The sequence below is a fragment of the Panthera leo genome, chromosome A3 (genome assembly GCF_018350215.1).
Source record: "Panthera leo isolate Ple1 chromosome A3, P.leo_Ple1_pat1.1, whole genome shotgun sequence".
Classification (NCBI taxonomy): Eukaryota; Metazoa; Chordata; class Mammalia; order Carnivora; family Felidae; genus Panthera; species Panthera leo.
In genome coordinates this window covers 52,154,051-52,177,241 of record NC_056681.1, presented here as the reverse complement: position 1 = coordinate 52,177,241, position 23,191 = coordinate 52,154,051, and the positions used below count along the sequence as shown (strand labels likewise).

General features: G+C 37.4%; 1 protein-coding gene across 1 annotated transcript in view; it reads left to right on the top strand.

Moving 5' to 3' along the window:
• Window positions 1-16,104, top strand: part of GCC2 (GRIP and coiled-coil domain containing 2) — a 65,474-nt gene extending 49,370 nt beyond the window's left edge. Inside the window, exons 21-23 of the mRNA XM_042931843.1 lie at window positions 21-160; window positions 8,839-9,040; window positions 15,232-16,104. Of these exons, the coding sequence (XP_042787777.1) occupies window positions 21-160; window positions 8,839-9,040; window positions 15,232-15,302 (413 nt within the window). The 3' untranslated portion in view covers window positions 15,303-16,104. The remainder of the gene's footprint in view (window positions 1-20; window positions 161-8,838; window positions 9,041-15,231) is intronic.
• The last annotated feature ends 7,087 nt before the right edge of the window (window positions 16,105-23,191 follow it).

Below are 23,191 nucleotides of genomic sequence, written 5' to 3'. Positions count from 1 at the left end.
ACTGGAACAACATCTTGCAGAGCCTCCTTTATGGCATGCTGAATTTACCAAAGAAGAATTGGTTCAAAAGCTCAGTTCTACCACAAAAAGCGCTGATCACTTAAATGTCCTGCTTCGGGAAACAGAAGCAACCAATGCAATCCTTATGGAGCAAATTAAGGTAAGATCAAACACTGCCACCCAGAAAATACTCTTTGTACCAGATTGGTTTTCTTGACCTCACCCCCTACTCTCACAGATGAGACACATCCATCACATCTTGATTGTTTATGACACAACATTCCTGAAACTGAGAAATACTACTTGCTTTGGTGTGTATAGTATAGGAAGACTACTTTAATTCCTGCTTTTTCTAAGAAACCATAATAGATTTAGAAATAGATTAGAGTAGGTTCACAAGTCATTGTTCCACATGTGCTTATGTAAAACTCAAATAGGTATGGGCCCTTAAGTTCTAAAGATAAACTGTAGACACTTCTCATTCATATCATTCAGCTGATATTTATGGCCCTAAACTACTTATCACAATTGTGGGTAGAGATAGGAAGGTAGCATAGGAAGCTTTCCTATTTAAAAGCAACAGTAGAAGGGAGGAGCCAAGATGGCGGAACAGCATGGAAGTTTTTCTTGTGTCTCACGTCCATGAGATACAACCAGATCAACACTAAACCATCCTGCACACCTAGAAAACTGAGGATTAACACAACAATCTGCACAACCTGAACCACAAAATTCAGCAGGTACGCAGCACAGAGAGGTGAACTGGGGAAGAGAGAAGCCGTGGAGGGCAGGGAGCCGTTTTTGCATGTGGAGAGGACGGAGGTGGGGAGAATACGGGAAAAGCACCCCCCCCCCCCCGCACCAAAAGCAGCTGGAAAGAAAGTAGAACCGTGGAAACAGCTGCAGGGACTCAACTAAAAATGGAGAAAGGAAAAAGAAAGGGTTTAAACTCTATTAAGACTCTATAAACAGGGCAAGTACAGAGTCTGAAGCTCTGCAACACAATACCTGGCGATGCTCTGGTGAGAAGGATGAATCCCCAGGAGCAGAGTGAAGCCTGGGGGTCTTTGGATCACATGGGAGAGGCGGTTCCCCTGCTGGGAGGACACCTGGTAGAGGCTCTGTGACTCCCCCAAAGGCAAAGGCCCCAGTGGACCTGGAAGAACAACCGTATTTACTGGTTCTGGAACAAGATTGCTGGGGGTGAAGCCTGGTGCCAAACGTGTGTGGTGATTTGTCATAATCCCTAAAACGCTGCTGCTACCCGATTGCATGAACTTTTTCAGGGGTGGGTTGGCACCTAGCCACAGTCCCTGGGTACTGGCAGCAGCGCAGTCCCACGAACATTCCTGGGTGCAGCCAGCACCTGGCCATTGCTTGGTGACACCCTCCCACAGAGGGACAGAACAGGTCAAAGCCACAGTTCCTCAGAAGTAAGGGGTGGGGAAAAACAGCCGCATGTGAGATAAAACTCAGGAGGGAGGTTCTGCCTGGGGCATGGCCACAGACTGTGTAAAGCCGGGGAGTGGACGGGAGCTGAAGACAAAGGACGGTGCTGAAGGCAAAGGATGTGTGTGTGATTGCTGATCAGGGAGAACAGAGTTCTGATACGAGAGACTGGGTAGCTGGATGACACCATTATCACCACTCTTGCACATGCACATACACACCTACAAGCACCACAACAATCCACCCCAGTAAGCTAAGCAGCACCATCTAGTGAAGAATGAGCCGTTACACTAAGCCCCACCCAACCAGGCCAACCTCGCTCTTCAGGAACATGAGTCTCTCCATCTGCTTAGTTTATGGACTAAATTATAGCTATTATTAAAGCTATTCATATTATTAAAGCTATTCATAGTTGGACTTCTAGAGAAAAATGAAGTCATTTCTATCATATTTCAGTCTGTTCACTGGTCCATTTATTCAATTTTCCCTTTTTTTTCTTTTCCTTTTTTATCTTTTTCATTTCTTTTTCTTGAATACAGAAAGAGAAAAACTTTATTTTTGTTTTCAATTTTTACTAAGAATATTTTTCTTTAATTTTTTTCTATTATATTTTTTACATTTATGTAAATTTTTTCGAATTCTATTTTATTTCCATCACTTTATTTTATTCTACTTTAGTCTATTCATTTCTTCAAATTTTCAAAAGATTTCCTTTTTTTCCTTCTTTCTTTCCCTTTTTCTCTGATCTATTAAGCCCCTTTCAACACCCACACTAAAACACACTTAGGATCTAGCATCACTTATTCGAGTTGTGTGTGTGCGCGTGTTTAATTTTTTAACTTTAATATTTTTTTAATTTTAATTTTTTTAATTTTAATTTTTTTACCTCATTAATTCCTTTTTTCTCTTCAAAATGATGAAATAAAGGAATTCACCCCAAAAGAAAGAGCAGGAAGAAATGACAGAGGCTTAACTAACACAGGTACAAGCAAGATGTCTGAATCAGAATTTAGAATCACAATAATAAGAATACTAGCTGGAGTCGAAAATAGATTAGAATCCTTTTCTGCAGAGATAAAAGAAGTAAAAGCCAGTCAGGATGAAATAAAAAATGTTGTAACTGAGCTGAAATCTTGAATGGATGCCATGGCGTCAAGGATGGATGGGACAGAGCAGAGAATCAGTGATATAGAGGACAAACTTATGGAGAATAATGAAGCAGAAAAAAAGAGGGAGACTAAGGAAAAAGAGCACAATTTAAGAATTAGAGGAATCAGTGACTCATTAAAAAGGAACAACGTTAGAATCATAGGGGTCCCAGAAGATGAAGAGAGAGCAAAAGAGGTAGAAGGGTTATGGGAGCAAATCATAGCAGAAAACTTTCCTAAGCTGGGGGAAGACACAGACATCAAAATCCAGGAAGCACAGAGGACTCCCATTAGATTAAAAAAACCCAACCATCATCAAGATGTATCATAGTCAAATTCACAAAATACTCAGGCAAGGAGAGAATCATGAAAGCAGCAAAGGAAAAAAAGTCCTTAACCTACAAGGGAAGACAAATCAGGTTTGCAGCAGACCTGTCCACAGAAACTTGGCAAGCCAGAAAGGAGTGGCAGGATATATTCAATGTGCTGAATCAGAAAAATATGCAGCCAAGAACTCTTTATCCAGCAAGGCTGTCATTCAAAATAGAAGGACAGATTAAAAGTTTCCCAGACAAACAAAAATTAAAGGAGTTTGTGACTACTAAACCAGTCCTGGAAGAAATTTTAAGGGGGGACACCCTGAGAGAGAAAAGACAAAAAAATAAAGACCAAAAGGAACAAAGATAGAAAAGACCAGAGAACACCACCAGGAACTCCCAACTCTACAAGCACAAGCAACATAATGGCAATAAATTCATATCTTTCAGTACTCACTCTAAACGTCAATGGACTAAATGCTTAAATCAAAAGACATAGGGTAACAGAATGGGTAAGAAAACAAGGTCCATCTATATGCTGTTTACAAGTGACCCACTTTAATCTAAAGATACCTTCAGATTGAAAGTAAGGGGATGGAGAACCATCTGTCATGCTAATGGTCAATAAAAGAAAGCCAGAGTAGCCATACTTATATCAGACAATCTAGACTTTAAAATAAAGACTGTAACAAGAGAGTGAAGAAGGGCATTATATCATATTAAGGGGTCTATCCACCAAGAAGACCTGACAGTTGTAAACATTTATGCGCCAACTGTGGAAACACCCAAATACATAAATCAATTAATCACAAACATAAAAAAAACTCATTGATAATAATACCGTAATAGTAGGGGACTTCAACACCCCCACTTCCAGCAATAGACAGATCATCTAATCAAAAAACCAACAAGGAAACAATGTCTTTGAATGAAACACTGGACCAGATGGACTTAACATATATGCAGAAGATTTCATCCTAAAGCAGTGGAATATACATTTGTCTCTAGTGCACATAGATCGTTCTCCAGAATAGACCACATACTGGGACATAAATCAGCCCTCAACAAGTACAAAAAGATCAAGATCATACCGTGCATATTTTCAGACCACAGTGCTATGAAACTTGAAATTAACCACAAGAAAAAATTTGAAAAGGTTACAAATACTTGGAGACTAAAGAACATCCTACTGAAGAATGAATGGGCTAACCAAGAAGTTGAAGAGGAGATTAAAAAGTACATGGAAGCCAATGAAAATGATAACACTACAACCCAAAACCTCTGGGACACAGCAAAGGCAGTCATAAGAGGAAAGTATATAGGAGTCCAGGCCTTCCTGAAGAAGGAAGAAAGGTCTCAGACACACAACCTAACCTTACATCTTGAAGATCTGCAAAAAGAACAGCAAATAAAACTCAAAACCAGCAGAAGACAGGAAATAATAAATAGAGCCAAAATAATGCTATCAGAACCAAAACAAAACAAAACAAGACAGTAGAACAGATCAATGAAACCAGAAGATGTTTCTTCGAAAGAATTAACAACATTGATAAACTACTAGCCAGTTGGATCAAAAAGAAAAAAGGAAACGACCCAAATAAATAAAATCAACAATGAAAGAGGAGAGATCACAACCAACACAGCAGAAATACAATCAACAATAAGAGAATATTATGAGCAATTATATGCCAATAAAATGGGCAATCTGGAAGAAATGGACAAATTCCTAGAAACATATACACTATCAAAACTGAAACCGGAAGAAATAGAAAATTTGAACAGACCCATAACCTGTAAAGAAATCAAATTAGTAATCAAAAATCCCAAAAAAACAAGAGTCCAGGGCCAGATGGCTTTCCAGGGAAATTCTACCCCACATTTAAAAAGGAGTTAACACCTATTCTCTTGAAGCTGTTCCAAAATATAGAAATGGAAGCTGTTCCAAAAAATAGAAATAGAAATGTTCCAAAAAATAGAAAACTTCCAAACTCTTTCTATGAAGCCAGCATTACCTTGATTCCAAAACCAGACAGAGATGCCACTAAAAAGGAGAACAAAAAACCAATATCTACCAAACATTTAAGGAAGAGTTAACACCTATTCTGTTGAAGCTGTTCCAAAAAATAGAAATGGAAGGGAAACTTCAAAACTCTTTCTTGAGTCCAACATTACCTTAATTCCAAAACCAGAGACCCCACTAAAAAGGAGAACTATAGACGAATATCCCTGATGAACATGGATGCAAAAATCCTCAACAAGATTTTAGCCAACCGGATCCAGCAATACATTAAAAAAATTATTCACGGCGATCCAGTGGGATTTATACCTGGGATGCAGGGCTGGTTCAATATCCGCAAAACAATCAATGCGATTTATCACATCAGTGAAAGAAAGGACAGGAACCATATGATCTCAATAGATGCAGAGAAAGCATTTAACAAAATATAGCATCCTTTCTTGATAAAAAAAAACCCTCAAGAAAGTAGGGATAGAAGGATCATACCTCAAGATCATAAAAGCCATATACGAAAGACCCAATGCTAATATCATCCTCAGGAACAAGACAGATTGTCCACTCTCACCACATAGTATTAGAAGTCTTAGCCTCAGCAATCAGACAACACAAAGAAATAAAAGGCATCCACACTGGCCAGGAGGAGGTCAAACTTACACTCTTCACAGATGACATGATACTCTATATGGAAAACCCAAAAGAGTCCACAAAAAACTGCTAGAACTGATTCATGAATTCAGCAAAATCGCAGTATATAAAATCAATGCACAGAAATCGCTTGCATTCCTGTACACCAACAATGAAGCAACAGAAAGAGAAATCAAGGAATTGATCCCATTCACAATTGCACCAAAAACCATAAAATACCTAGGAACAAACATAGCCAAAGAGGTGAAAAAAAATCATACACTGAAAACTGTAGAAAGCTTATGAAAGAAATTGAAGAAGACACAAAAACATGGAAAAATATCCATGCTCCTGGATAGGAAGAACAAATACTGTTAAAATGTCAATACTATCCAAAGCAATCTACATATTCAATGCCATCCCTATCAAAATAACACCAGCATTCTTTACAGAGCTACAACAAACAATCCTAAAATTTGTATGGATCCAGAAAAGACCCTGAATAGCCAAAGCAATCTTGAAAAGAGGCATCACAATCCCAGAATTCAAGCCGTATTACAAAGCTGTAATCATCAGGACGGTATGGTACTGGCACAAAAACAGACACACAGATCAATGGTCAGAATAGAGAACCCAGAAATGGACCACAAATGTATGGCCAACTAATCTTTGACAAAGGAGGAAAGACTATCCAATGGAATAAAGACAGTCTCTTCAGCAACTGGTGCTGGGAAAATTGGACAGCAATATGCAGAAAACTGAACCTGGACCACTTTCTTACACCATACACAAAAATAAACTCAAAATGGATGAAAGGCCTAAATGTGAGACAGGAAGCCATCAAAATCCTCGAGGAGAAAGCAAGCAAAAACCTCTTTGACCTTGGCCGCAGCAACTTCTTAATACATCTCTGGAGGCAAGGGAAACCAAAGCAAAAATTAACTGTTGGGACCTCACCAAAATAAAAAGCTCCTGCACAGCAAAGGAAACAATCAGCAAAACTAAAAGGCACCTGATGGAATGCGAGAAAATATTTGCAAACGACATATCAGATAAAGGGTTAGTATCCAAAATCTATAAAGAACTTATCAAAGTCAACACCCAAAAAACAAATAATCCAGTGAAGAAAAGGGAAAAAGACACGAATAGACACTTCTCCAAGGAAGACATCCATATGGCCACCCGACACATTAAAAAATACCCAACATCACTCATCATCAGGGAAATACAAATCAAAACCACAATGAGATACCACATCACACCTGTCAGAATGGCTAACATTAACAACTGGGGCATCAATAGATGTTGGTGAGGAGGCAGAGAAAGAGGATCTCTTTTGCACTGCTGGTGGGAATGCAAACTGGTGCAGCCACTCTGGAAAACAGTATGGAAGTTCCTCAAAAAATTAAAAATAGAACTATGTACGATCCAGCAATTACACTATGAGGTATTTATCCAAAGGGATACAGATATGCTGTTTCAAAGGGGCACATGCAACCCAATGTTAATAGCAGCACTAGTAATAATAGCCAAAGTATGTAAGGAGCCCAAATATCCATCGATGGATGAATGGATAAAGAAGATGTGGTATATATAGACAATGGAGTATCACTCGGCAATCAAAAAGAATGAAATCTTGCCATTTACAAGTATGTGGATGGAACTAAGGGTATTATCCTAAGCAAAATTAGTCAGAGAAAGACAAATACCATATGACTTCATTCATATGAGGACTTTAAGACACAGAACAGGTGAACATAAGGGAACGGAAGCAAAAATAACATAAACAGGGAGGGTACAAAACATAAGAGACTCTTAAATATAGAGAACAAACAGAGGGTTACTGGAGGGGTTGTGGGAGGGGGTATGGGCTAAATGGGTAAGGGGCATTAAGGAATCTACTCCTGAAATCATTGTTGTACTATATGCTAACTAATTTGGATGCAAATTAAATTTTTTTTTTAATTTAAAAAATTAAATAAAAGTGACACTAGAAACACGTGGTAATAGGTAGATTGTGGTGCAGTTGAGGGTTACACAATGCACCCAGGCTCACTGCTAAGTCACTTCTCCAAAAATAGTCCTATTACTTGTTGTGCAGTTCTCATGAGCCAGGCCCTTGGCTTTACATAGACCATCTCATTTAATCCTCACATCACTGATGAGAGAAATGATTGAAGCTGATAAGTGGGGAGCAACATTGCAGCCCTTGTATGTCTGGAGAGCACATGCTTCTGCCCTGTACATGCTTGTCCAAATAGGCTGTCCTTCGGTGGAGAGCCTCAGCTCTCCTTGTTCAGTTAACTGTTTTATACTGAGTTATTACATTATTCATAGTAAATTGTATATTCTATGACAGTAATATGCATCTGTATAAAATAACATTTTCTACATATTCCAAACATTATCACATATAACAAATTGCTAACTAGCCCAATGAGTATAAGTGACTATTCAAATGTTATATATCCACAAATTTACATTCCTGAATGATTTCTTGGACCTTATTGTCACTTTTCAGAATGACCGTAGATTTTAGGACCGAGTTTGCTAACTTTCCTGGACTAACATAAAATGATGAAGTATAACTATTTTTGTCTGTTTCAACCCACAAATCTCCAAAGACTTTAACATTTTATCATCTTTTCTATCACCCTTTGCCCCATTTTTTTTGGTAATATCTTAGATCGTCTTATATTCCTTATATTTACTCTATCATGGACTTGGCTTTTGTTTTAGTGAAATGCTGTGCATCATGTAAACATAACTTCACTGTGGACACCGTGACTACCTGCAGTCTGTGAGCAGGGCAGGGAAGGGGTTTGTGGCCCTTGTTTTCAAACTCTGGCTTGCCCTCTTCACAGCATGTCTTATCCCACAGCCCTGAGCCCACTGGTTTACTTTCTGTAGAGAATAAGAGATGGAGGGAGCACCATAGTACCAACCTATGTAGACTTTATATCAGTCCCCCGTTTTCAGCCCCAATTTCCGTGCTCCTCTGTACTTCTGAGGCAGGAGCTTCTTGGTATTTTTGTGGAATCCATTGTGTCCTCCTGTCAGTGGTAGTTGGTAAGCTGATGGACTGAGTCTTGTCCACTTTTTCTGTTTCTCATCTTTTAGGAATTTCTTGATATTTCTATCTGCTTTTTTTCTTTTCTCCTACTCTCTTTTAGTCATTTTTGGGGGCATTGCAGCAGGAAGGGAAGAAAAGTGCATGTGTTCAGTCCACCATTTTTAACCCAAAGCTCCTAAAACCATTTTTAACTCATTTATTTAACATCAGCTCCTCAAAAGTGAAATAAGAAGACTGGAAAGAAATCAGGAACGAGAAAAGTCTGTAGCTAACCTGGAGTACTTGAAGAATGTCTTGCTCCAATTCATTTTCCTGAAACCAGGTAGTGAGAAAGAAAGACTGCTTCCTGTTATAGATACAATGCTGCAGCTCAGCCCTGAAGAAAAGGGAAAACTTGCTGCAATTGCTCAAGGTATGTGAAGGAAAGTATTAGAACTTCTGTTTCATAACTTACACTAAATGCTGGCCTTGTGGATGAGACTTTGTGTGTGCTCTTACAATCTTTTTCATGACACTATGACTTAAAATATGAGTTCTATCATATGTGTAACCTGTGACTAGATTTGAAAAGGTAACATTATGTAATTTTAAGATGCATCAAAATACAATACAGTGTTTAGTTAGATCTTTTGAATAGTGGACTTGTAATTCTAGCATTGAATTCTATCAAAGAATGTGGTTTTATTTTATATCATACTTTTTTTTTAACTTGTGTTGGTTTAGTCTTTCTTGCTTCATGTCCACCTTTACCTCTTCTCCCCCAAAGAGTCTCAAGGCAGCAATGATATGGCTCAACACTTGGTCCATATCATACCCAACAGTCTATTTCTTAAGGAACATTCAGCTTTAAAGCTGTCCTGTGTTTGGAGTTTAGATTTTCTATCAACTAGATTTAATACTGTGATTTCATTAACTCCTTTAAAATGATGCACATACAGCTGCTGTAGTTACCTGACTTAAGACTGCGTCTTAAGGATCATGGTTTAATTTTTGTTAGTTTCAAATGTTTTTATCACTGACCCTTTCAAGCATGCAGGCAGAATACTGTCATGTCCCTTATAGTTCTCAGTCATCTTTAACAGTTTTCAACTCATGGTCAGACTTCTTTTGACAGGGGAAGAGCAGAGCTAGAGATTTAAACAAGTTCCACACATCATATGATTTCCCCAGCAAATATTTGCTGTGTATTGGACCCCTCTGCTGTCTACACCAAGTTCACCCTCAGTGTTCCCATTATCACAGATGTCTTTCTACACCATCCCAAATAGGGCTCACACACTGCATCTGGTTGATGTCCCTTAAGCTCTGTCTTATTGTTATTATCTATAATATTTCCATGTTCTTTTTTGTAGTATGTCGATTATTATTTGAAGAAACTGGTCATTTGTCCTACAGAAGCTCAGTTCTGAATTTGGCACTTGGAGATAGCATTTAACTGATTCCATTATTGCCTATAAATAGGAAGTTAGATCTCTGATTAGATCCAGGTGTAAATGGGTGGGGTGGGAAACAAAAAATACCTCATAGGTAATGTTGTATAATTTCTGAGACATTGTGTCAGTAAGCCCGGAATGTCCAGTTGTCCCACTTTTGACTGGTTTACCTCATGTTGGTGCTCTTTAACATGTTCTTCTATTCCCTATAAGTCCTGATTAAACTGGTAATGCTGGAGAGTGGTGCTCAAAATTGACCAGGTATCAGAATCATCTGGTGCAATGATTAAAACTCAGATTGCTGGACACCCCCCTCCCCACCAAGTTTCTGATTCAATAGATTCAAGAGTTCGCATTTTTAACAAGTTCCCAGATGATACTGATGCTCTGGGGACCTGGTCTGGTGACCATACCTTGAGAACCCCTGATCTAGAGGACTGATATGATTCGGGGTTTGTTGTTTGTTTGTTTGTTTGTTTGTTTGTTTGTTTGGTTTTGGTTTTGCAGAAATACTTCATACATAGTGCTGATTGTTTCTTTTAAAATGTTGTCTTACAATATATCTGAGTAATGATGAGGGAGGAAGATTCTCAGGTAACCTCAGTTCTGCTAATTGTAGGGCACATTACCTTAGCTACAATTGTATTTTTGTCACAAGAACCAAAATAAGAATACATAATGTACATTTTTTGTAATTTAGTTATTCTGATAATAAATTTGCTTTTATATATTACTTTTTGTTTATTCTACCAAAGTTAAAACTATTTTTTTCATTGTAAAATTAACCAGGACTTTAGGAATGACATGTGTATTTTTAAATTAAAACATACTTCAATGAAATGATCTCAAAATACTTAGCATATCTAACAGTCTCTTTTAAGGCCCAGATATTTACTGTTATGTAGGTGTTACATTCAAGTGGCTCCTGTAAGTTGAGGGCCTGTTGATTAAAAGATCTCAAAAAGACTAACTTAAGGGTTCTGATAACACAGATGTTAGTGATCATCCCAACAGGGTATATATAAGAAGTTCATTAGAAACCCAGAACTCTAATACAGGTTTTTTGCTAAGTCCCGTAAACGTATACGAAAATTCCCTAAACTACTATACGTTATAAAGATTATTCACTTATCTCTTATCTATGTGAACAAACAAAAGAAAACTTATAAAAATTGAATTAAAAACAGCTGTAGTCTGGCAGCAGCTAGAGATACAGCTTAAGCGAGAATTATTAAACTGGAAGATGGGTCAGAAGGAATCATTCAGAATTCAGCATGGAAACACAATGGAGGGAAAAAAACCAGAAAAGTAACAGATGTAGAGGATAGAATGAAGACATCTAACATATATTTAATAATTGAAGTTCTAGAAGGAGAGGACAGGAAAGAATGAGGTAGAGATGGTATTGAAGAGAGTGGCTAAAAATTTTTCAGAGCTGCTGAAGGACATCCCTCCACACATTTGAAAAATCTCAATACAATTTCAAGTAGGATAAATAAAAGGAAGTGTACCTCTTCACATAAAAGTGAAAATGCCCACTAAAAGAATAGAGAAAAGTCTCAAAAGAAGACCCATTACCTCATTACCTTTAAAGGAGTGATAGGCTCACAGTGTACTTTTCCGTGATTGGTGGAGTACTGTCTTTCGCATGCTATAAGATATAAATGTGAACTTTGGGGCAGCTGGGTGGCTCAGTCAGTTAAGCGTCCAACTTCAGCTCAGGTCATGATGTTACAGTTCATGAGTTCAAGCCCCGCGTCAGGCTGTCTGCTGTCAGTGCAGAGTCAGCTTCCAATCCTCTGTTCACCTCTCTGCCCTTCCCCTGCTCCTGCGCATACATGCACTCTCAAAAATAAACATTAAAAAAAAAACAATAACTGTGAACCTTGAGAAAATATTTCTCAAGATCTTTTCTGATAGAAACTTCCAAGAATTCACCTCCATTGGAAATGCTCAACTATGTACTTCATGTATAAGGAAAAGTTAAGTGGAAGGTCGGAGATACAAGAAGGAATGCCATGCACAGGAAACCTGTCACCACACTACGGAAAAGGACATTTACCAAGGACATTTACCAAGACTTGGAAACAATAGACCACGTTACAGATGTCCGGAGTACCAGAAGAGAGGGTCTGAGGGCTGCTCTTCCTGACAGTGAAAGGAATGGGACCATAAGAGCAAAGAACACAAGTACCTCTTGCCCCCTTCATCTCCTTTGAAGCAGGGTTTATACTCTGATTTTGTGTAGAGATTATACCAATATTTTTCATTCAGGTTGGTAATCACTAATGGATATTGAAATTAATTTGGTGAATCACATACAGAACATTTTTTTTAATTTGAGACAATGAGACAAACATCAGACTATCTTGAATCTGATAAGGGTAAGAATTGTTTCTTGAAGTTCCCTGGGTATATGTGTGAATGTTGGTTTCTGTCTGACTGTATCAGACAGACGTTTGCCTTTCTGTGCGTCTGGGTCACAAATATTTGAGAAACATTAACTTAGGGGATAAAGTAGGTTTTCTACCTCTGACAGGTGATGTCCAACTCCTTGTAATAAACACCCAATAAGGACCCAACTCGCCCCATGGGCAAGTGTCATTAGCTGCTCAAAGCTGCCTGTCACATCTCTACATAAGGCAAAACAACACAAAGTGCTATGTTAGTCCCCAAACAAGTAACATGAAGAAATACTGCTCAGTAGCATAGGTTGTTGCTCTGCATGTGGTGCAAATGTTAACTCCCCTGCTTCCCTCATGTTGGATCCCAGCACCATTCACAGGCTGCAGATTTCTCTTCTTGAGCCACAACTTGAGGTAAGCAGGTTGTTGGTCATATCGTACTTCTCTTTGAAAGACTAGAATCTCAACTTAGCTGCTCAAGTAAGAGCGAAGGTTGCTTCTCTACATCTTTACTCCCCAACTAGGTTATAATTTGCAGAACTGTGTATTGTTCCTTACTGTACAGTGTTGCCAAAATCTAATACTGTATAGAAGTAAGTAAAGAGGAAAAATACCTAAAACTAATAGAAGAACCAATTTTACCTCAATTAAGAAAAAAAAAAAAGAAAGAAAAAGAAAAAGGCTAACAATTCAATAGGAAAAAAGGTGAAGACCGTGAAGCTTTTTTGATCATCTCCAGACTGGCAGGAAGAGAACACTCACATACTCACTGTACGGGCCTGATTTGGTTTGAAGAGGACATAGAATTTTATCAGAAGAGAGCAATTACTCAGTGCAGGAGCAAATGCACCCTATCTCAGCCTTTCTGTGGTCCTTGTTTACCAGAGAAGAACAGCTGCCCCAGGGGTGCCTGGGTGGCTCATTTGGTTGAGCAGCCGGCTTCAGCTCAGGTCATGATTTCATGGCTTGTGAGTTCGAGCCCCGCGTCAGGCTCTGTGCTGACAGCTCAGAGCCTGGAGCCTGCTTCGGATCTATGTCTCCCTCTCTCTCTGCCCCTAACCCACTTGCATTCTGTCTCTGTCTCTCTCAAAAGTAAATAAACATTTAAAAAAAAAAAAAAAAAAAAAGCTGCCCAGAACATTGTCTGCACGGGGCAGAGTCCTGCCAGATCTGAGACACAGATCAGGTCATGATCTCACAGTTTGGGGATTCCGGTCCCACGGCAGGATCTGTGCTGACGGTGTGGAGCCTGCTTGGGATTTCTCTCCGTCTCTCTCTGCCCCTCCCCACTCCCACTCTGTCTCTCTCTCTCTCAAAAATAAATATTTTTTTAAAGGTTAAATAATAATAAAATAAAGTTCCTCTATTTAAAATTTTGAAAATGCCTTTCTGCATGAGATCCACTTGTGATACATTATACATGCTTGAAAACACAGAATAGCATCTGGGAGAGAGTATACTGAATTTAATAGTCATCACTTTTGGGGAGAAGTGGGAAGGTGGCAAAGGACATGTAATAAGAAGAGGGGTTCACTTTTTTTAAGGTTGTAAAACTTGCAAATCATATATATTAATATTCAAGTCATAGTAAGAAGACAACAATAAAGGAGGCCTTGTCTGAAATTTTCTTGGAAGCCCAGAATTTTTCTGAATTTTAAGACAGGATTTGTTTGTGTTGATCATAAAAAAGATAAAAGGAAACTGGAACACTCAATACAAAATGATATAATCCCCTGGGAAAAGTTTGGCATTTTTTATAAAGTTAAACATACTTACTGTATAATAACAATCCCACTCAGAGGTATTTATCCAAGAGAAATGAAAGCCTTTGTTCACACAACAAACTGCACAAACCTAGCCACTGAATGATACACTTTAAAAGGGTGAATCTTACAGTATGCAGATCATTTCTCAATAAATGATAAAATTAAAAACCCATGCACAAATGTTTTTAGCAGTTTTATTTTAAATTGGAAAAAAATAGAAACAGCTGATATCCTTCACTGGTAAATGAATAAAACAAACTAGTCTGGTACAGCCACACAGAGGAATCTACTCAGCAGTAAAAAGGAATGAACTACAGATACACACAGAACATGGACAATTCTCAAATGCATCCTCCTAAGTGAAAGGAACCAAACTCCAAAGATACACAATGTAATTAAATTTATGACTTTCTAGAAAAGGCAAAAAGGTAGGGATGGTGGTGTTATACCTAAAAAGGATGAATTTTACCATGAGTAAATCATACCTCAGTGTATTTGATTTTAAAATGATTACAGGGCACCTGGGTCAGTTAAGCGTCCACTTAGGCTCAGGTCATGATCTCACGGTCCGTGAGTTCGAGCCCCGCGTCGGGCTCTGTGCTGACAGCTCAGAGCCTGGAGCCTGTTTCAGATTCTGTGTCTCCCTCTCTCTCTGCCCCTCCCCTGTTCATGCTCTGTCTCTCTCTGTCTCAAAAATAAATAAACGTTAAAAAAAATTTTTAAAAATGATTAAAAACAATGATTTTTTGTTTGTCTTGGTTTCATTTTGAGGTTTAACACAAAACTATTGGGTTTAGATTCTAAGTTATGTAAGGCTTCTGTTTTAAAAGAATGTAAAAATTCCCCTTATTGTAAATAATACTTAGTTGTGCTGGGGAGTTTATTTTGGAATTGTCTAATGGAGAAAGCAAATACTGAAAGTTCAAGAACATACTTGTAATGTCAAAGTATGGTATGAAAAGATTAATGCCTTTTTTTTTCTTTTTTAACTTTCCAAAGGTGAGGAAGAAAATGCTTCTCGTTCCTCTGGCTGGGCATCCTATCTGCATAGTTGGTCTGGACTGCGATAGATTGACAGGAAAACATTATTTATTTACCAAATAGAATCCATTTGGCAAAAAAGTTTCACATACATTGCTGTCATTCTTTTGTCCAATAATGTGTGTATATATTCACATCTACATATATTTATACATACCTATGTCAGATGTATTTTAAAAGTCTCCGCTTGAAGTAAAAGTATGAAGTAAGTACAGCAGCCTGAAGTGTTGTTACCAGTCCACAGCCCTTTGACTCTGTGACCTCCCATGTGTGCTACCAGATGAAAACACCAAGAACGAAGTCACTCCCTTCTTCTGTAGAACCTCAGGACCCGCCTGTTTCTGGGCAGTACTGTGAATTTTGAAGTTAAATTTTGGTACAGTACCAACTGGAATTTAGGTTTTTAAAATAATGTTACAAGACTGTTTATTGCAAGATCAGACTTGCAGATGGATTATTATTATAAATTGTTAAAGAAAACTTGTTAATTAGAATATGAAGGAAAATACTTTATTGGTAAAGTTGACATGTTTATTAAGAGATTATAAAGCAAATATGTGCAGTTAATTATGAAACTAAAATACACTTTAATTACTTTAAAATGAACTGTCCTTTTTTTCCCCTAAAGTATATTATCTCAAAACTCATTATGGTGTTAGAGACTCTACCGTTGGCTGGTGTGACACGGAACATGAACGTAGGGGACCAAGCTCATTACCTCGGGGTGATTTCATGATGTCTCTCCAGGCTCTTGAGGAGACTCATCCACTTTTAAGCCATGAATCTGTTTTGAGAATTCTTTCCATCTCCCCTAATAAAAACTTATCAGCACATTGACTCTGTTATTAGCATTGTATCTAATATGAGAGTGGTGCTTCCCGTGGCCCAGCAGACATGCCATTCCATGAACTCCATCACAAGGAGCTTCAGGAAGACACCTTAGAGGCCAGGGTCATGTTTCCACAGGTCTTGTGAATAACTTTAGGTGGTGGTGGTACCTGCCTTTGATTCCTCTGAGTATATTTTATAGACTAGATCAAAATTGTGTTCCTAAATCATAAATTTAAGAATTCCATTTTTAATATTTATTTGATGGAAAAATCACCACACAGTATGCTCTGTAGAGTTCTCTTAAGCCTTCCAATTTATACCCTAATTTTCAGTCTCAGCTGGTGAACTGACTTTATATTTTGGTTACTCAGAACATTTGTTTCCAATTTAATTTAACTGAAATTTGCTGCTGACGTGTTGAGTTTGTTCTTTAAAGAATATCTCCTATTTCTGTCTTTCCTCCTGTTTTAGAAGAACAGACTTAACTAGTGAATGTATTAATGAAAATGCATCCATTTCAGAGCTGACTTTAAAAGTTTAGCTTTTTTACTTTATGAACTGTGAAGATGTGTATGCCAGCAGCATACTATGTAACTACTAGTATTTAAATAAATTTCACTTTAAGTCTAGGCCTTTTTGAAGTCTATATAAACTTGTTTTGAAATACAGTCTCTACTTATGAATGTAATAACAAAAATACCTTTTTGCATGATAAAAAAATTATTACTTTGATTGCAAAAGTGATATTCTTTCATGGCTTCAGCAATGAGAGGAAATGTAATGATTATTTTAATATTTCTATTAAATATATTTAACTGCATATTATATTTTTATGCCTACTCTTTTTCTGTTAGACACTGTCTCTTTGGGGTTTTTTAGTCCATGAATTGGCATTGCAAATTCCTTCACTGCTTTCTTCAGACAGTTGGGACCTAGAATGTCATTTGCTTGAGAGAACTGACATTTTGGTGCATAAAGTGTAGCCATGATACCTTCCATGTCTGACATCTACCTTCCAGCTGGATCCGGGAGCCACATTTAGCCTTACTTTGGGCACCTCTCAAGTTCCAGCCTCCTCTGTGATGTAGGCCTCTCTTGTATACAGTGAGATTTGCTTATGCTCCAAGCTGTGTAAGATCAAGAATTATATTCCTTTAAACAAACTTTCACAATTACATTCCTTTAAACAAACTTTGGCAGAAGTATAATTGAATTGCTTACTAGCAAAGCTAAGGCTTGGAAAGACATGCAGCGTTTTGTGTTCTTTTTAAGCCCCATGTTAGCTAATGATGTCACTGGAAATACATAGTATTGAGGAATGTGAAATTTCCAATAAAGACACAATTTGGTATTTGGTGACACAAAAAAAGTACTCGTACTATGAGTAAGTTGGAATGTAGGTTGCAATTTGGTTTAAGACTAGTCTGTTTTGATTTGGTTATCTGAAAATCAGCTATTATTTCAAAATGAATACACACTAGGTAAAACAACCTGATACAACTTTGCAGGTGTCTTTGAGCTAATTTTTACCCATGAGTGTTAAAAAGGATTTGGTTATTTATGCATAAGTTATATATAGCAGAAAAATCTTTTCCTCCTGCATTCAAAATGTGATTACATGGCCTTCAAATTGTTACTTTAAAAAAAATAGCAAGGTGCATATGAATAGAACACTGAATATTGTTCAATATTAATATGGTGAAGAAATAAGATTTCAGTTTCAATAATGTAGATGACCACCCCAGCTTCCCTTTGAGGTGAGCTCACTTAGAACCCATAGTGGTTACCGCTCCAAATGTCTGCCTAGACTTGAAGACGACAACAATCCTCTCCACCCCTGCCTCTCACTGGGAACTTTTGCCCCACCACCATACCAGGAGGCAACCATAGGCCCAACCAGAATCAACTGAACCAGGCACAGAGCCCTAACCCAGGCGAAACTGATTAGATTCAATGATGTGGATTTGGTACTACAGAGTCAAGTCCGCATTTCTGTGTAACTCGAATTATGACAAAGACAGGAGCTCTGGGAGGCCCAGAAAGAGCAAGGAAAGCTCACCTAGAAAGCACAAAGAAGGCTAAGCTGACAGGCAGAGGTAATACATATGGGGTGAGAACGTTGGGAGACTTCAGTTCTGCTCTAATGCCTGAGACAGGTACAGTGGATTCTAGACCATGTCCCTGCATCCTCAGCAAACTTCTACATGTGCTTCGAGAGTGACTATCAGGTGTCTGGAACACAGTGCAGTGACGAGAGGAGAAACTCTACACTTAGATCTGGACAGAATGTCCGCTTTACTACTGACTGGCTCGGGGCCCATTCTTGACAGTTCTGAGACCCCATCTGTTTATCTGCAAGAGGAAGACAACAAATTACACAATCGTGAGTTATTAAATGACATAATCACCCCAGCACAGTGTGGGCACTCCAATGTTAATTCCCCCTTTTGGAAGTTATCTTCCTACTTCCTCAGCCTGAAAAAAGGTTTACCAATTCACTTTTCTTTTTGTGCCCAGTCCTTACTTAAGTGCACGGCACATAACACTAAAGTGTGCTTAATGAGTAAGTTATTTAATTAATCAACAAGTGAATGTAACATTTACCTGCACATGCCTGTAATAATCACCTCTTGCTTGGGGCACCTGGATGACTCAGTTAGTTAAGCATCTGACTTTGGCTCAGGTCATGATCTCACAGTTCATGAGTTTGAGCCCTGTGTCGGCTCTGCTCACCGCTAAGAGCCTGGAGCCTGCTTTGAATTCTGTGTCTCCCTCTCTCTCTGCCCCTTCCCCGCTCGTGCTCTGTCTCTCTCTCTTTCTCAAAAATAAACATTAAAAAAAATTTTTAATAAAAAAAATAATCACCTCTTGCTTTTTAGGAGCACCTAAAGGAAATATGTTTAATTTGTTTAGTTTTGATGATGAGTCTGTGTTTTAAAAGAATTACTTTTAAAACATGATGAAATATTTACAGTTGAAATCATATTTGATCCAAAGTATTATGGGAGGAGAAGAGTGGGTGAGGGTGACAGTGAAAGAGGATTGACAATGAGTTGAAAGTTGTTTTCTTATCTACTCATTTTCATTCAATGCACTCCATAAGCATACATCTTTTTTTTTTCTGACATCACTTATACATTGTGTTTTGGTTTTTACACATTTGTTGAGATATAATTTACATATCATAAAATTCCCTTGTTGGAAGTGTACAATTCAATGGTTTTAGTACAGTTACGGGGTTGCAAAATCATCCCCATAATCTGAGTTTAGAAATTTTTATTACCCCCTAAAAGGAACTCCCTGCCCATTGGCAGTCACTCCTCCATTAGCCTACTTCAGTCCTTGACAACACTAATCTACTTCCTATCAAGTTGCCTATGATAGGCTTTTCATATAAATAGAATCATGTGTGTGATCTTCTGTGACTGACTTCTTTCACTTGGCATAATGTTTTCAAGGTCCTCTGCATTGTAGCATGCATCATCCCTTTTACTGCTGAAAACTAATCCCTTCTATGACATGTTATGTTTTATATATTCATCAGTTGGTAGGCATTTGAGTATTTCCAACTTCTAGCTATTAAGAATATTGCTGCTATGAAAATTTGCATACAAGATTTTGTGTGGATATACGTTTTCAGTTCTCTTGGGTACATGTACATACCTTGGAGTGGAACTTTTTGCATCATATAGTAACTGTATGTTTATTTGTAGAACTGCCAAACTTTTCTAAAGGACTACTCCACTTTACAATCCCACCAACAAGGTATGGATTCATTTTCCCCACACCTTCATCAAAACTTATCTGTCTTTTTGAATATAGCCATCCTAGTGGATATGAAATGATATCTCACTGTGGTTTGATTTATATTTCCCTAATGACTAATGATGTTAAAAGTGTGTTTCAGGGCCCCTAAGTGGCTCAGTCGGTTATGCATCCAGCTCCTGATTTCGCCTTAGGTCATGATCTTAAGGTTCATGAGATAGACCCCTGCATTGAGCTTTGTGCTGACAGTGCAGAGCCTGCTTGGGATTCTCATTCTCTCTCTCTCTCTCTCTCTCTCTCTCAGAATAAATAAATATTTTTTTTAAAAAAGTGTGTTCCATGTGCTTTGTATTTCTTCTTCGGAAAAATGTCCTGTTTCAATTATTTGCCCATTTTAAAAATTGGATGATTTGTCTTTTTATTATTTAATTGTAAGTGTTCTTTACATACAACTTTATGTGATATACAGTTTTGGATATAAATCTCTTATCAGACATATTATTTTCAAATATTTCCCACCATTCTGTGGTTTGTCTTTTTACTTTCTCGATGACTCATTTGCAGCACAAAAGTTTTTCATTTTGATGAAGTCTCAATTTACCTACTTTTTGCTTATCCCCTGTACTTTTGATGTCAGATCCAAACTTCATTGCTTAATCCAACAATTACAAAGATTTATTCCTATGTTTTCTTAAAAGAGTGTTCTAGTTTTAGCTCTTACATTTAGGTCTCTGATTCGCTTTGAGTTAATCTTTTTAATATGATACAGGAAGGAGTCCAACTTCATTCTCTTGCATGTTGTCATCCATTTGTCCCAGCACTATTTATTGAAAACTTGGTCCTTTCCCTATTGAATTGTCATGGCATCTTTGTTGAAAATCATTTGCCATAAAAGTAAGGGTTTATATCTTAACTCTCAGTTCTAGTTCCTTGACCTGTATGTCTGCAGCTAGGCCCATCCCACACAGTCTTAATTACTGCAGTTCTTCAGTAAGATTGAAAGGGGGAAGTGTGTTTCCTCAAACTTTACTCTTTCTTTTCAAGATTTTTTGTCTCTTCCAGATCCTTTGCATTTCCATATGAACTTTAGGATCAGTTTGTCTGTTCTGCAAAAACACAAATTGGGATTTTGATGGGGTTTATGTTGAGTCTATAAATCAATTTGGAAAACATTGCCTTCTTAACAATATTTAGTCTTCCAACCCATGAACATAGGGTATCTTTCCATTTCTTTGGATCTGCTTTAATTTCTTTTGACAATATTTTGTAGTTTTCAGTATACAAGTCTTGCATTTAAATGTTAAATTTATACCTAAATACTTCATTCCTTTTGATGCTATTGTAAATTGAATTGTTTTCTTAATTTCATTTTTGGATTGTTCATTGCTTATATATAGAAATCTAATTGATTTTCTGTATGCTGATCTTCTATCCCTGTAACCACACTGAATTCTTTATTAGTTCCAGTAGCTATCTGTATGTGGATTCCACAGGAATATAGGTATCTATATTCCATAGATCATGTAATACACAAATAAAGATAGTTTTACCCCTTCCTTTCCTATTTTTATGCCTTTTATTTATTTTTTCCTGCCTAATCACCTGTCTATAAACTCTAGCACAATGTCAAAGTGAAGTGACAAAAGAGGACATCCCTATCGTCCTGATGTTAGGAGGAAAGCATGCAGTCTTTCACCATTAAGTAGGATGTCAGCTGTGAGACTTTCATAGATGCCTTGTATCGGATTGAGAAAGTTTATTTCTATTCCTAGTTTGTTGAGTAATTGATCATGAAAGACTATTGGGTTTTGTCAAATAGTTTTTCAGTCTCTTTTGAGATAATCATGAGGGTTTGTCTTTTATTCTATTAATATGGTATATTATTACATGGATTGGCTTTTGGATATTAAACTAACCTTACATTCCTTGAAATAAGAGTTGAGATTTGAAGCTTAATAATGGAGGCTGGAGTATATACAGTAGTATTCTCACCATTTTTGTATGTGTTTGAAATTTTCCATAACAAAAAGTTACTAAAAATTTAAGAGTCCTTTTTTTAATTTGTCTGTTTTTTCTTTGTTCGTTCATTTGTTTTTGTTCTTAAATTCCACATATGAGTGAAATCATATGGGATTTTTTTCCTCTGGCTTATTTCACCAAGCATAATACCTTCTAGGTCTATCCATGTTGTTGCAAATGGCAAGATCTCATTTTTTTTATGCCTGAGGAATATTCCAGTATGTGTGTGTGTGTGTGTGTGTGTGTGTGTGTGTGTGTATCACATCTCCTTTATTCATTTGTGGATGAACACTTTGGTTGCTTCCATATCTTGGCCAATGTAAATAATGCTGTAGTAACCACAGAGATGCAGAGAACAAACTGATGGTTATCAGAGAGGAGGTGGGAGGGGGTATTGGTTGAAACAGGTGATAGTGAATAAAGAGTACACTTATAACGATGAGCACTGAGTAATGTATAGAATTGTTGAATCATTGTATTATGCACCTGAAACTGATATAACACTGTTTGTTGGTTATATTTAAATTTTTTAAAACTTTTTTAAATGTTTAAGTTACTAAAAATTGAATAAAGAATAGAAAGTTCTTAGAGAATTAGTGAAATGTAAATAGGAAACTAGGAAGGCGGGGGGAGTCAATGTTAACTTTAGGAAACACTAACAGGTGAATGACAAAGAAGATATAGTCATAGTACACTTTTGGCTCACTGGATAACAATATAAAGTCAAAACACTATTTGCAAAATATTAGAATGTTATATTGGAAGAATGGGTATGGGTGAAGTGAGGAGACACAAAGTTCCTAAATTCCCACCTCATGTAAAAGCAAATCAAAAAGATAAAAAATGGGACCCCTGGGTGGCTCAGTCAGTTAAGCATCCGACTCTTGACATCAGCTCAGTCATGACCTCATGGTTTGTGAATTCATGCCCCCCATTGGGCTCTGACCTGACACTGTGGAGCCTACAATTCTGTCTCTCTCTCTCTCTCTCTCTGCCCCTCTCCTGCTCTCAAAATTAATAAAAATAAACCTAAAAAATCATAAAAAATGGATTTAACAAATCCATATATTATTTAGAAATATGAAAGTAAATACCAAGAGAAAAGTTGAAAGAGGTGAAAGTAGTACTTTTGGAGAGAGGGCCTTGGGTCAGAAAAGTAGAGCAAGGGATTCATGTTTTTCTTTTATAATCCTTTAAAATAAAACAAGTAAATGTTACATTTACATAATGAACAGGAATCCAAAGATACCAGAGATATTGCTCTAACACACATAGTTATAGACTGAATTGTGCCCCCCTCAAA